At 41.3% G+C, this 14,606-nt stretch overlaps 1 protein-coding gene across 1 annotated transcript in view; it reads right to left on the reverse strand.

Annotated features, from left to right (window-relative positions):
* The window catches only part of LOC124775374, a 607,101-nt gene that overhangs the window by 519,329 nt on the left and 73,166 nt on the right, over nt 1-14,606 (reverse strand). Inside the window, exon 2 of the mRNA XM_047250212.1 lies at nt 12,710-12,765. Coding sequence (XP_047106168.1) covers nt 12,710-12,765 — 56 coding nt within the window. The remainder of the gene's footprint in view (nt 1-12,709; nt 12,766-14,606) is intronic.

Here is a 14,606-nt window from a genome sequence, read left to right on the forward strand (position 1 = left end):
CCGAAACTTTCTGCGTAGCAGTCGTATCTACGGAAACTGCACATTTAGTTTATTACAGAAAATAGATAGCAGCTCTGGTATCTGTTCTCAACACTCGCATTTTCTTCTTCCTTTCATAAACACTGTTAGCGAAAAGCGAACGCAGTGAATGTAAAATAAACCTAAAGAAGTGGCACTCGCCATGAAATTTAATCATTGGTACCGGTATCCAAGATTTCAAAAAGAGAGAAGAAAATGTGAGTGCTGAGAACAAATATTAGACCTTCTATTTCTTTTATATAATAAACTGAACGTGTACCTTCCATAGACGGGGGCGGAAACACTCGAAACTGGTAAAGGGTAATAAATAGTGAATGACTACTGCATATCCTTCCCAGTAGTAGAAGATAGTTTTGGCCTTTAGAGTTACCGTTCTTGAAGGTTCAATGCGTCATAGTTTCCCTCTCGCCATACTTTCAACGAGGAGACTTTAGTATTTGACCTTGATGTTGAATGATATCTCACAGCTCCGTCTACACATCAATATCTCATCAAAAAGCATTTAACATGTGACACAGTGCCGCGTCTTCTCACCGGGCAATTTTCAGAAGGCTACATCTGCTTCGATACTGCTGCTCTCCCCCCCCCCCCCCCCCCCTCCCCCTCCTCCATACCTCTCCCGCTGAAAGAGTGGCGCATTGAAAGAGACTCTGGGCTCGAATTGGCGAGAACGACTGTTCAAATCAAAGTCCGGTCGTCTGGTTTTAGGTTTTCTGAGATTTCCTTAAATTGTATAAGTCGACACCCAGGCTGATTTGCTTTAAAGGGCACGATCGGTTTCCTTCCTCCTTTTTCCCAACGCTACTTTCTGCTTTTCTAATGATCCCGACGTCGACAGAACGCTAAGCCCTAATCTACCTACCGAGCGAGGTGGCGCAGTGGTTAGACACTGGACTCGCATTCGGAAGGACGACAGTTCAATCCCGCGTCCGGCCATCCTGATTTAGGTTTTCCGTGATTTCCCTAAATCACTCCAGGCAAATGCCGGGATGGTTCCTCTGAAAGGGCACGGCCGACTTCCTTCCCCATCCTTCCCTAATCCGATGAGACCGATGACCACGCTGTCTGGTCTACCCCAAACCAACCAACCAACCTAATCTACCTTCCTTTCTCTTTCTCCCCTCCGTGTATAAAAGTGATTGCATTAAATTTTACTGTCGTAGCATCATCTTATACGTGTATGGATAGAAGAAGCAACCAAATGTGACATTTCGAAGGAACTGTTACTGCGTTTGTCGGAGCCACTTTGGAGTAAATTAAATAAAACTTAAATCACGGTATAAAGTGTGTCGCTTTTGAGACTCTGCCATCGTGTCTAAGAGACAGGCGGCATAGTATTTGTATCCAGGGACGACGTCTATCGAAATGGCACTAGAACATGATGTACCGACGGGTTTCGTACTTGGCCCTCTGTTCTTTTTAATATTTGTCAATGACTGAAGTTGTGATGGTCGTCTATCGAAATGGCACTAGAACATGATGTACCGACGGGTTTCGTACTTGGCCCTCTGTTCTTTTTAATATTTGTCAATGACTGAAGTTGTGATGGTCATACCCCGATTTTTGCAGATGATACAACATTAATGATTCAGGGTAGAAATTCAGCTTAGGCACTTAGGGATGTTGATATTTTGTTTGAAGAGCCAAAAAGTGCTCAAAGCAAACAAAAATGAAATTAAATGAAGATAGAACTCAGAAAATATTATGCAGCCTTGCTGACGGTGGACCCACAGTAAATCTTGATAGTCATACTTCTGGGGATCACAATTGACAATAAGCTGACGTGGACCGAACACAATGAACATGTGTGTACTAAGTTCTCGAGAGTAATTTATCTCCTCACGAAGCACAAACACCCACCTCCGGATTTTCGAACATTAACGCTAAGGGTGTTCAGAGCTAGACTGACGCATGTGCCCAGGCAACAGCCACTAAATTTTGTAAATAATTTTTCTCTGCAAGTCGAACTGTAGACTGATAAACACGGTACTATAACTTGTGAACATGGTATCATCACATTGTGAAGCCACAAGCTGGAAACAATTAAGAGCTGTAAATTTTTGTTTATAACCATTGTTTATAACATCAACGTTGTGTAACGCTTCTTGTCTGTTATGTTTGTTTTAGTAATGGTTTTAATATATAATCGCTAAGATGTGATGCTATCTGTCTGTCCATAGCCAGTGAACGATGTCGATTTATTAACAGTAATATGTTATATTACTGACTGTCTTATTATTTTGTTTTACAGTACACATTTTAGTATGACAGTTCAAGTTGCAGTATTGCATTCATTTTATATATTATTGTAAACTTGACGCTGTCTGTCCAGCCATTACTGATGAATGACATGGAATTGGTAATAAAGGTAATAAATGAATCTCCTGATTACTTCTACATCTACATGAACACTCTGTAAATCACACCTTCACAATAATTCTCTATAATTACTTCCCCGTATTTAACCACTACGAAACATCCTGCTTTGATCCAATTGTGTTTATTGTTGCCACACTACCGTAGTAGCCTCTGCAAGATCTGCTTGTGATGTGTGATGCGTTCTGTCTGCCCTTGAATGCTTAATGCACAGCTGGCTCCGTAACGCACGTCAGGTCCCATGATTTCGTTTCGAGCGAACAGCTGCGCATAAGTGACAGCGGCTTTGGAATCAATCAGGCGCGACTGCGCGGCAGCGGTTTCACTTTTGCTCAGTCCCGTTAGCGGCTCTACTTGTGCCACGCCTCGAGCTGCTACACTCCGTTCAGACAATATCGACAGAACAGCTCGATATTTTCGAGTTGAACAGTATCGGTGTAGCATAGCACTTTCACTCTGCGCACGGTCCAGACTGCCAACGCCATCTGAGTGCTGCAGACAAACGCAGCACGCGTTCAGTCCAGATATTCCAGCCGCTGTCGTAGTTGTAATTAGACCTTTTGTACCCTATCGGAGATCATGGGGAAGAATTCTGACACATTTTCGGTTCCAATGAAGAAAACAATGGATGTTGGCGCTACAAGAGAAATGACAACATTTTATGAAATGATGCAGCATAATTAGCTACTCAGAGCGTTACTCGTCGGACTAGCAACCTTCTCCCCTTGACAGTACTGGTCAGACAAAGCACGTTTACTAACCGGTGTACGAGTCGATAAACTGTATAGCCGACAGATTCAGAAGTAACAATATCGTCAACTTTGAGATAAATAAAAGCCAGCGAGAGGCAAGTCATTTATGTAATATTTTTACCACCCAGTGAAGACTTGTATTCAATAGGAGGAGGGTTCAATTCCACTTAGTTTAGATATTTGTGATTTGTCGAAATCATATACGGCAGATTCACGGGTTATTCGTTCTAGAGAGTCACGCATCCTCGTCCAAATGTGCTTGTGCTTAGTCCCTAGTGACTGCGACTTCGATGGGACGTTAAAATCTAATCTACCTTTCATTTCTTTTCTATTTTTCATTTTATTGAGTCTATCGCTATATATTATTGCCTTCAGTCAGATGAGGCACGAACTATACTATTCCGGAAAGCCATCTGATGTCTATGTTGCACTCGATAGGGAATGGTACATTATAAAAATCGGTACATAAAATTTCAAATTTATATACTTTCGGGTTATCCGTTACCAAAGAGTAACGCCTAGTGCCGAGACTTCTGTAAATCTTACAAATTCAGGAATATCTCATGCATAAATTTTGTATCATTGCTTACTAATGCAGCGCCATGTTCCCATAGTTTGCATCTCTCTTTTGAAAAAAAAAAAAAAAAAAAAAAAAAAAAAAAAAAGCACGGATAGAATATCAAACTTAGCTATGCTCTGGAAAAAAACGTTGTTATAAATTTGATCATTGTGTCTTTGGTCCACAGAAAAAAATAAGGATTGAAAGAAGCGATCAGAGCCCACATTTCGTGGTCGTGCGGTAGCGTTCTCGCTTCTCACCCCCGGGTTCCCGGGTTCGATTCCCGGCGGGGTCAGGGATTTTCTCTGCCTCGTGATGGCTGGGTGTTGTGTGCTGTCCTTAGGTTAGTTAGGTTTAAGTAGTTCTAAGTTCTAGGGGACTTATGACCACAGCAGTTGAGTCCCATAGTGCTCAGAGCCATTTGAACCATTTTTTTGAAGCGATCAGAAGTTAGCTTTTTGGAGAGTCAGCAAAGAAGGGAATATGCATGTAAAATGAAGATGAAATTTGTGACGATATTAAAATTCGAACACTAAAGTTACTACAACTGTAACTCCCGTTATCGCCTGCGTTGATCTTCCCTTGAAGTTAGTTACAATGAGATGACAAAAGTCGTGGGAAACCTCGTAATATCGTGTCTGACCTCCATTTACCCGGCGTAGCGCAGTAGCTCGAAGTAACAAGGATTCAACAAGTCGTTGGAAGTCTCCTGCGGAAATGTTAAGCCGTGCGTAATTGCAACGGTGTTGCCACTGCAGGATTTTTTGCACGAACAGACCTCCCGATGACGTCCCATAAGGGTTCGATTGGATTCATGTCGGACGATATGAGTCGCCCAATCATTTTCTCGAACCAGTCGCGAACAGTTATGGCCCGGTGACAGGCGCGTTGTCTCCCATAAAAATTCCGCCGTTGTTTGGGGGCGTGATGGCCATGAATGGCTGAAAATTGTCTCCAAGTAATCGAACATAGCCATTTTCAGTCAACGATCTGTTCAGTTGCAGCAGAGGACCCATTCCATTCCATGTAAACGCAGACCGCACCATTATAGAGCCAACACCAGCATATACAGTCTCTTGTTGACAACTTGTGTTATATGTTGATATACGGCGGCCGCGCGGTTTGAGGCGCCAGGTCACGGATTGCGCGGCCCCTTCCACCGAGGTTCGAGTCCTCCCTCGGGCATGAGTTTGTGTGTCGTTCTTAGTATAAGTTAGCTTAAGTAGTGTGTAAGTCTAGGGACCGATGACCTCAGCAGTTTGGTTCCTTTGGAATTCATATACATTTGAACATTTGAACAACTTGTGTTCATGACTTCGTGGAGTCTGAACCACACTCGAACCCTGACATCAACTCTTACGAACTGAAATCAGGACTCTTCTGACCAAGCCACGGGTTCGCAGTAGACTAGGATCCAACCGATATGGTGATGAGCGGTTAGAAAAGGCACTCGTGTCGGTCGTATGCTCCCATAGCCCATTAACTCCAAATTTCGCTGCACTGCCCTAATGGATACGTTCGTCGTTTGTCCCACGTTAATTTCTGCTGTTAGTTCTCGCAGTGTTGCTTGTCTATCAGCACTAACAACTCTACGCAAACACCACTGCTCTCGATCGTTACGTGAAAGCCTTGCATTGTCCGTGGCGAAAGGTAACGCCAAATTAGGTATTCTCGGCACATTCTTGACACTGTGAATCTCAGAATATTGAATACTTTTAAGGTTTCCGAAATGGAATATACCACGCTTCTAGCTCCAACTACTATTCCGCGTTCAGAGACTGTTAATTCCCGTCGTGCGGCCATTATCACGTCGCAGACCTCTTCACATGAATCGCCTGAGTGAAAATGACAGCTCCGCCAATTCACTGTCTTTTTTTACCTTGTGTACGCTGCATTATAAATACGAGGTTTATAGTAAATGCTTCAGGCAACACAAGAGTGCGGTAGAGTTGTGTTTGTAATCTTCCAAGTGAGAGTGGGTAGCCTACTAACTCCCTAAAGTTGCCCCTCGGCTCTTTGTGCGTCTGGGGAGAAGTGGGGCACCCTACACCGCATTCACATTCTTTCCGGTAGCCTACTTTCAGAGGAAGCCGGCTGCAGGTGCGGTCCCATTCACTGCGGCATATTAGTTCACAGGTCCATTAACTGTCGTAATCCCATCTCCGTGGAGAAATTCAGCAGGCGCTTTTGACCGCAGAGAGGCCACGCAGAAACGGCAGAATAACCACACGCGGCCAAGAAGATGCGCTTCTGTGAATTAGTCTTCGTAACCGCAGCTACCCGACAGCAAGAAGCATGTGAATCACCGCAGAGAAAACAGCCCTCGTCCGCTTCTGTTCGCATCTTAGTCCGAGCCTCATTTACGAGCCTTAGTTACTGTCGCTCTTAATCGTATCGTGCATTCTTTTTTGTCTCTAACTGATGTTTTTTTAGGTTAAAATGAATTCCTATAACGGCTCACATTTGTTGTTGTTTTCACTAGATATTTCCTGGTTTCCAAACCCCATCATCAGGAAGACTGATTGATACTCCAGTATATGGCCCAAGCTGTTTCGTACACGTCATTGTGTGCCTTATGGCTTCATTAACTGCCAACTAAAAAGCAAAAACAAAACCCATTATGTCCTAGTAATGAAACTGGAAGACTAAGATACTGAATAGTTATGGCTACTTTTACGACTGCAGTTACTGCAACATAATTCATGCGAACGCATTTTGGTTTATTTCAGTGGACTATCGTTGGAAACTCTAACAATCGGGGTAACTTTTTTATTACCTGAAACGAGTCTGGTAATAGACCTGATGTAATTTTGGCTTTGTAGTAGTCTCATTTGTCTTCGTCTCACGCCGTTCCTAGATACTGGCTTCAGTTTTCCGTTAGACACCACACGGTATTTAAGCATTCTTTGCTTTATTTCGTAACTGTGCACAACAACCACAAATTACCAGGGTTTATGCATCAAAACAACTACTTACATTGTATCTAGAGCTGTCTTGTGTCTGGCGAAAAGCTCTCTCTCTAGTGTTTGAAAGAAGCAATGTGAGTGACGTAATATGACGATAAACATGTGTGCCATAAAGGCAAAATTATGAGTAAGAATAGTCAAAATATCCACGGGTGTGAACCCAGTTCCTTCTGAGCAGCCATAGCGTACGGATCTCCGTGCCGGCACGTTCACAGGAGCTCAGTCCGTCAGTTCACCTGATGATGGCGACATGTATGATCGCCGAAATATTGTGCCCGTTGGACACTATAGACCGGCAGCACACCCGTGGATATTTTGACTATCAAATACGCCGGGAGAAACTCAAGAATCACATGAGTAAGAATGTTTCTGGCATCGTTTAACCAAATTACAGGCGAAACTGTAACTTTCTTAGTGCCCACTGAGTATGCTCTGGAAGTGAACCGAGTTTTGCTACATTAAACGGACTTATTGCAGTTTCAAAAGGGATCATAACAACGGCTATGATTTGGGAATTGGGATGGCAATCATTAAAGCAAAGGCATTTTCCTTTGCGGCAGAAACATCTCATGAAACTTCAGTCATATGCCTTCTCCCCAGAGTGTGACAATATTTTGTTGGTGCCCACCTAAATATGGAGGAATGATCATGACAATAAAATAAGAAAAATCAGTGCTCACACGGAACGATTTAATTGTTCGTTTTTCCCGTGCGCTGGTCGAGGCTGGAACGCCAAAGAAATGGTTTGAACGTGGTTCCATGAACCCTCTGCTAGACACTTAATTGTGAGTTGTAGCTTGTACTTCATGATTAATGCAATTTCTTCAAGTAAATTACTATATATGTGTACATGTGATTCGGATCTTGTAATTTCAATACTTATATTTGCGCGACTTCCATCCTTGTAAAGTAAAGAAGTATAAAATATTTTCATTGTGCATTTGTTTCATTTCTGTTACGATATTATACTTGAGAATAGAAAAGAATAGAAAGTATTTACATTTTATAAACTATTATCGTAATGTGAGTGGAGTATAATTACAGTCTATGACGGAAAGTCGCGGAACTCCAGCAACCGAAACTGCAGCGCTGCCAAGCGGCTAGCATGTAATTGTATAAATACACTGTGAAACGATTGTGAATTGTATATATATGGAGTGTAGAAGCAGGTTCAAAAGGCAAATGAAATCGTATTTCGGAGTTAATTGTCCCGCTATAAATTGTAGCAGCAATAAAAAATATCTCCAAGATTGTAAAGAAACGCACCTAGTTCTGAATTTGTTAAAATATGTATGAAATTCGCAAAGAAGCTTGTGAAAGGAAGTACAATAGGCGCAAAGCGTAGAATTCAGAAAGCACGCGGAAATACGTGTAATCAGTTCCTTTTGAACTTAAACAACTCAGATCAGTATTCATTTCCCGTCTTCAAAGGTTTTCGGTGATGCGATCAAACTCTGCTACTGTGAACCGTATATGTTAATTACATTGCACTGCTGTTTCACCATTTTATCTTGACTACTTTTTCTACTTCTTTGACTACATTTTCATTTTCGTATTGGACAAGTCAACGCCACCTTTAATGACAGGAAAAATGGAAGTAATGTCACTGCAAATAGCAGGTCCACCGTTTATATCACTCCATTCTTCTGTTATCACACACCAGCCGCTTGAACGCTAGCATCGCTGCAACTGTCAAAACTTTATAACAGCTGTAGCGATGCTAGCGCTCCAGGCGGCTGGCGTGAAGTAACTCGGCCTATGGAGTTTCGATACCATTTGTTGTAGACTGTGATTTAATAAAATCTGTGTTCACGTACAAAATCTTTACGTTATATCCAATCATCTTTGACTTCAGTGTGTGTTCCGCGATAAACATAGCTGTGTGGATGCAGAGGCGATATTTTTGTTTTGTTTCGTTTTTTTTTCTATGTACCAGAAGCTGGAATGTTTATTCGCGATGGATGTAAGTTATGGTTTATTTCACAGAATGTATATCATATCGTTCTTTCCTAGTATTTATTTCGTCATACTGGGTCCATTAGTCTCATGATAACGAAACAGGGCCTGACAGTCAAGTTTGATTTATAGTTCTTTTAGCAACTATTTCTTTTCTTTAATTTCAAGTTTGTAGCTAGATACCCTTCCTGTCCACTCGATCGTTAGTTAATCGTTCGTGCATCCTATTTTCTGAGGTTGAGGTAACGGACCAATCTATCATTCACTTTAACGAGCGTGGAAAAGCACCTAAGGCCGCACTCAGGCTACAGGTGTACTATACCAACGGTTGTTACTGAGCCGCATATTTTAAATCAGGGTCTTGCTCGCCTCCCAGCCTCGTGATCCTGGGCGCTGCACGGTAAGCTATATGAACGGGTTGCACTGAATGTGAGCCTTGTAAAAAGTATTAATTGTTGGTCTTTAGATCACAGTAAGCAGACCGCACTTAATGACGAAAGTAATATGACAAGATAATGTGTAAATAGTAGACGGCAGCATGCTGCTCTTGTTGCGAGAGTAAATATTTTTATTAAAAAGTGAATGAAACATTTAAGAGTGGTGGTTATAAAATCTGTAGAGTCACAGATTTCATCCACTTCTATGTGCCATAGATGAAAGTAACCTTGCAGTTTTAGGTTTTCCGCAGTATCCCTAAATCGATGCAGGGATAGAGCCTTCGGAAAGGCCACGGCTGATTTCATTACCCATACTTCCTCGATACAATCATGTATTCTGCCTCCAATGATGTCGTTGTCAAAGCGATGATACACCCTTACCCTCCTTTCTTTCCCTAACAGCTGATGTGAATAATCTTGAAAGTCGTATGCTTGTTCAGCATTGCAAAATTACCGTGGTTCAGTTAAGTGACGTCTACAGTAACAGTAACCATTACGTTCAGAAACGCCAAGTCGTGCAATTCGCAGGATAACAGTGGTTACACTAATAAGCATTTAACGTACAGGTCCAGCAGAGCCTTTGTTTTTTGTCTTTTGTCGCCGGCCAGAAGGAAAACTGGTCTGCTGGGCGGGCTCTGGCTGAGTTTGGCAGCGACAAGTCTGTGGAGGCCGCGGGCCGCCTGCCTGTCTGCAGGGCAGGGCGTGTGTGAAGGCTGGTGGCTTGCGGCCACACCCAGCCCGGGCCGGCCTGTCGCTGACCCACTTCTGCCACCCGGCCGCCCACTCACACACCCCTGCACTTGCTATCGCGCCTATCGGAACTCGCTTAGCGCTACATGTACCGCTTTTACACCCACTCACTATCACGGAACCTTGAGCAATCTAAAGAGACTTCTGTTCTACAAGTTTCCAGTGGGAAATTTACTTCATCACCCGCATAGGCCTTTGCAAACCTCTGTTGAGGTTATTGTTGTTGTTGCAATCATACATAGAAAGAATGTTTTGTGCGTCATTTCATGCTCGTCTATCGTGTGCAACTCTTGTCATTTCTCCGTAGTTGTTCCATCTTACGTTCATTTGAACCAACTTACCGCATCGGTTAGATCCTTCTCTTGTGTGACCATATTGTCCGTAGTTCCTTTCCAATTCCTGAGGGTATTTTTGATCTGTCGTTACAACTACAAGAAAGTGCCTGTTTTTCTCAGCAGATGCTTTTCGCATTATTGGAGTAAAGCATCATTAGTGGTCTGTAATTAAAGATATTTACAATCTGATTTCTTTTTAAGATCGGAAAACAATTCATTAACAAGTTATGGTAATTTCTGCTTGGTTTTCCGCCTACATTAGGAAATGCCCTCTGCTGGCACGTCTTCTATTTCGTGCAAGCAGATAGCATTTCCTGACATAGGGGAAAAATCAAGTAGAAATTACCGTAAGCAGAGACTAACAAATTGTTGACGAACTGTTTTCCGATCTTAAAAACAAATCACACTGTAAATATCTTTACTTATAAACAACTGATGATGCTTTACTTTAATAAAGTGAACAGTGTCTGGTGAGAAAAACACACAATTTCTTTAACGATAGATATAAGGTACCCTCAGGAATTATCGTATCAAGCTTTGCCTACCTTAAATAAAAATAAATTGTATATTGTTATTTTCCTAAAAATAATCAAACAATTAATTATATATGACTTTTTACAAGATTCATATTTCGCTATTAGGTTTAATCCTGTGGCTTTCACCTTGTATGTGTATGTCTGTACGTTACATATATTGCACACATCTTCTCCTCCGCCTCTCTCTGTCCATATCATCCTCCTCCCTCCTTGTCCATTTTCTCCTTCCCTTCTGTTCATCTCCTTCTCCTCCCTTTCTCTATCCATCGTGTCCACCCCCTCTCTCTTTTTGTTTCCTCCTCCTCCTCCTCCTCCTCTCTCTGTCTCATCTTCCCCCTTCACAGTACACATCTCCTGCACCTCCCTCTGTCAGCCATGCCTGTCCTCATGCATACCCTCTGAAACAGATTCCGCTACTACTTGCAAAACACACTTGTCATGCAGGGCAGCCTAGATGCCAGATGTTGCCAATCTTTTTCACCCCTACCCCACTCTAACAAACAGAGCGACAAGACAGCGAATTAATATTATATTGTCATTAAGTTTTGAGTGATGTTTAAGATTCCAGGCCTCTAGCTTATTGGAAAGTTAGTTTAAAATCAACTGCAAAATCTGTACTGAACAAGAAATCAACATAATAATAATGTCTTAAAATATGCCTACAAGCCATAAAAATCAAGAACAAAAACATTTATCATAGAGCTATGTCTTTATTTATCGAACTACCTAGATTTTGTATTATAACTATCAGATTATTATAACATGCAACAGGTGTTAGCACAATAACTATTAAATTGTACATAAAAGTTCTGACTGATAGCAGAAACACTATCAGTCATGACTGTATCTCTGTTTTATTTTTGTCTCTTGTCAGGTTCTTTTTCTTCGATTTTTTTGCGACTCACATTAAAAATACGTTTCTATAATAATATTCATAATATGAAATCTTGTGTGCAGGAACACGAAAAGAATTTTAAGTCCAAATGAAACAAAATTATGCAAATCGCAAAAACCCATTGTATATTATAAGACACAGATTTCTATAGTGGATCACGCATTTCAGTAGGACAGCGGGGACTCTGTATTGCTTGTAGTCTGAGAGCAGACCAAAATTAGATTAGAGCATAATAATAGAGTCTAGTGCTAGTTTGTAGAAGTTAGTGATCGCTATACATTTGTAGGGGTTTCACGTGACAGCAAATTAAAATTAAAAGTCCATGGCATTAACAATAGTATATAGTGGAATTTCTATTTTATGTTCCTCGTTCTCTAATAATCTATGGAAGTAACACTGTGTATGTCTTTATTAATGTTTATTTCCACTAGTGTTTTCCTATTAGTTACTACTGTACATAAATTGCATCTTAGCCTGTGTTGGAGGAATAGGATCACTTTTTTTCTTGTTTCTTTGTAAAAGCTGTGAGTAAGTGACATAATAAGAAATGCTCCAGTGCCAAATAAAAGTGAACATTTAGAAGTGATGGTATCTTCTAGGAATGTCAACTTTGTAGCGTGTCGATTGAACTTTCGCTGATGTTTTTCAAACTGCTATCTGGAACGGAAACGCCTAAGAATTAATATATTTGGAAGAACAGTACGTCTCGAAACACTCTCGTTCTCTCTCTCTTTTGTATACATTATTGATGTAAACCTCTTATTCATTTTCATATTCACCAGAGTCAACAACATCACCATTTCGTGTATCGCAACACAATAATTTGTGAAGCCATAAAACTGAAGCCGATACACGTTTATTGATCCGTTTACCTGAATAATTTAAACTAATGTAAAAGCACCGTTACGAGTTGAACATTCTGATTACACTTGCTACATCTATTGCACACGCAGACTATAAAATAGTCACAGTGTTGGCTGTTTTCATTTATCCATAGGAGCATTCCACACGAAACAGGAGAATGAAAATAAAATCGAATGCTGATAGGCCTACTATGAAAACAGCCGACACTGTGAAAAATTATTTATAAATGGTCAAAAGTACTTACGTTTGTTGTCGCTAGCGTTAACCAAACTACTAAGGCGAGTAGTGCCCTCATTTTTGCTGAAAAAGAGAAATAATAGAGATTAGGAAGACCCGAAAGAATTGATATATTTGAGTTACATGAGAGGAAGAAATTACGAAATATAAACACGCGAATTAAGACACATTCAAAAGACAGTTTCATTTTGGGCATTGACACATTGTTGTACTATTTGTGACTCTGACTACTATATATGTGACTGTCCACCCCTCTCTCCTCCATACAACGTAGAAAGTGAAAGACGCCGAATTTATACTAAGGACAATCTGTGTTCACAGAGGAAATGAGCATAATGGGAACTTAATTCCCGCTAACAGTGGGAAGTTCTGCGTTCTTGGGAATACCTTGGGAACTACTGCGGAAATGAAAACTTTTGTCTCACATAAAATCAAAGAATTTTCGCTTTTCTTCCCGTATAAGAATCTAAGCTTCCAGAGTTCCTGATGACTATCTGCGAGATTGCCAAAGAAAAATACGGACGTTTCTACTGCAAACATCCTTTCGCAAAGGAACGGTTGAGGCATAAAAACGTTGTACAGTGAAAAATAGTGAACAACTAGTACGCCAAGAGATGTCGAATCTGCATCTTTTGTTCAATAAAGTCGTCACTATATACATTATGATGTAACATGTAGCTGAGTAATTTTACAGACGGCTCCAGGAGACGTAGTTGCATTCCGAGTTGCATTAACGTAGATTCGAATATACGTCCAAATTACATCAACTGCTTCGATATTCTTGATGTCTTGGTAGGACTGGAAGGATTGTTCGGTACCCGCTTGAGACGTTCCTGTTGTCAGAGGTACGACTCTTTGTTCTTAAGCTGCATATCTCTCTAGTTGCGAGCTTCATACCAAAGAATAACTCCGGTCGCTTTCTGTATTGCACACTACTTCCCTTGTCTGTCCGTTACAGAGATAAAAACAAAAAGATTACAAAAACGCACTGGAGGTCGAAGATAATATGGCAGTGGTAATCTAAAGGGAGGTTGTTACCAATGTGAAACTGAATAGCTAATTAATGTGTACCAGAAGAAATGGCGTGTTAAATACAAATATGCAAGGTTATACATTGCAAAATTACCACCTGTAATTTCTTTTGTTCGGTGTTCATGCTGAGACGGTGCTGTAATTAAGGCCGTTGATACCAGTAACATTACACTTCTTTTATGTATAGAAACAGGTTGTTACAATGTTCTGGAAGAAGTGCCAGAGAAAGAAATTGACAAGTAATCGAACATGTAGTCAATTCAGTAAGTGGAAAGAAGTAGGAACCGCTGTTTCATGTATGAACGTTCTCAGCCTTCTGCAGATCAACTGAAATGGTGAGAGAAGTATCGCATCAACAGTTTCAGTGGAAACAAAAAATTTACTTTTAAGGATAAACACGCCAGAACAGAGCGCTTTAGTTAATACAATAGACTCGTAATCGAGAGCAGCTAGGTTCAAAATGCCACCTTTCCCGAAATCACTTAAGACAATTTTTGGGATATTCCCGGTAAGAAGGCAGCGGCGATATGTCTTCCCCATCTCTGTCCAAATTAGTTCCTTCCTCGTCAACATTGTCTATTTAAAAGAGTCGCCAAACCTTAACGTTTCTTTTATAGATCCATGGCGTTGCAGGAAAGCAATCCTGCTATCTGCTCGTTTTGTTGCCAGAACGTTGGTGATCTCTGAAGGATCTGCGGCGGTGGGAAGCGCTTCGGCCGGCACTGTTTCCAGAGTCGTTTGCTCAGGTCGCATCAGCGCTCCGGCGGAGACAATTTGTGCCTGACTGCGCTTCATTTCTGGCGAATCACGACGAGTCGTGGCACAGCGCTTCTCTTGGTTTACCCGCTCCAGGTTAGGGGTCATGGCCACGG

The sequence above is a fragment of the Schistocerca piceifrons genome, chromosome 1, assembly GCF_021461385.2.
Source record: "Schistocerca piceifrons isolate TAMUIC-IGC-003096 chromosome 1, iqSchPice1.1, whole genome shotgun sequence".
NCBI classification, from domain to species: Eukaryota; Metazoa; Arthropoda; class Insecta; order Orthoptera; family Acrididae; genus Schistocerca; species Schistocerca piceifrons.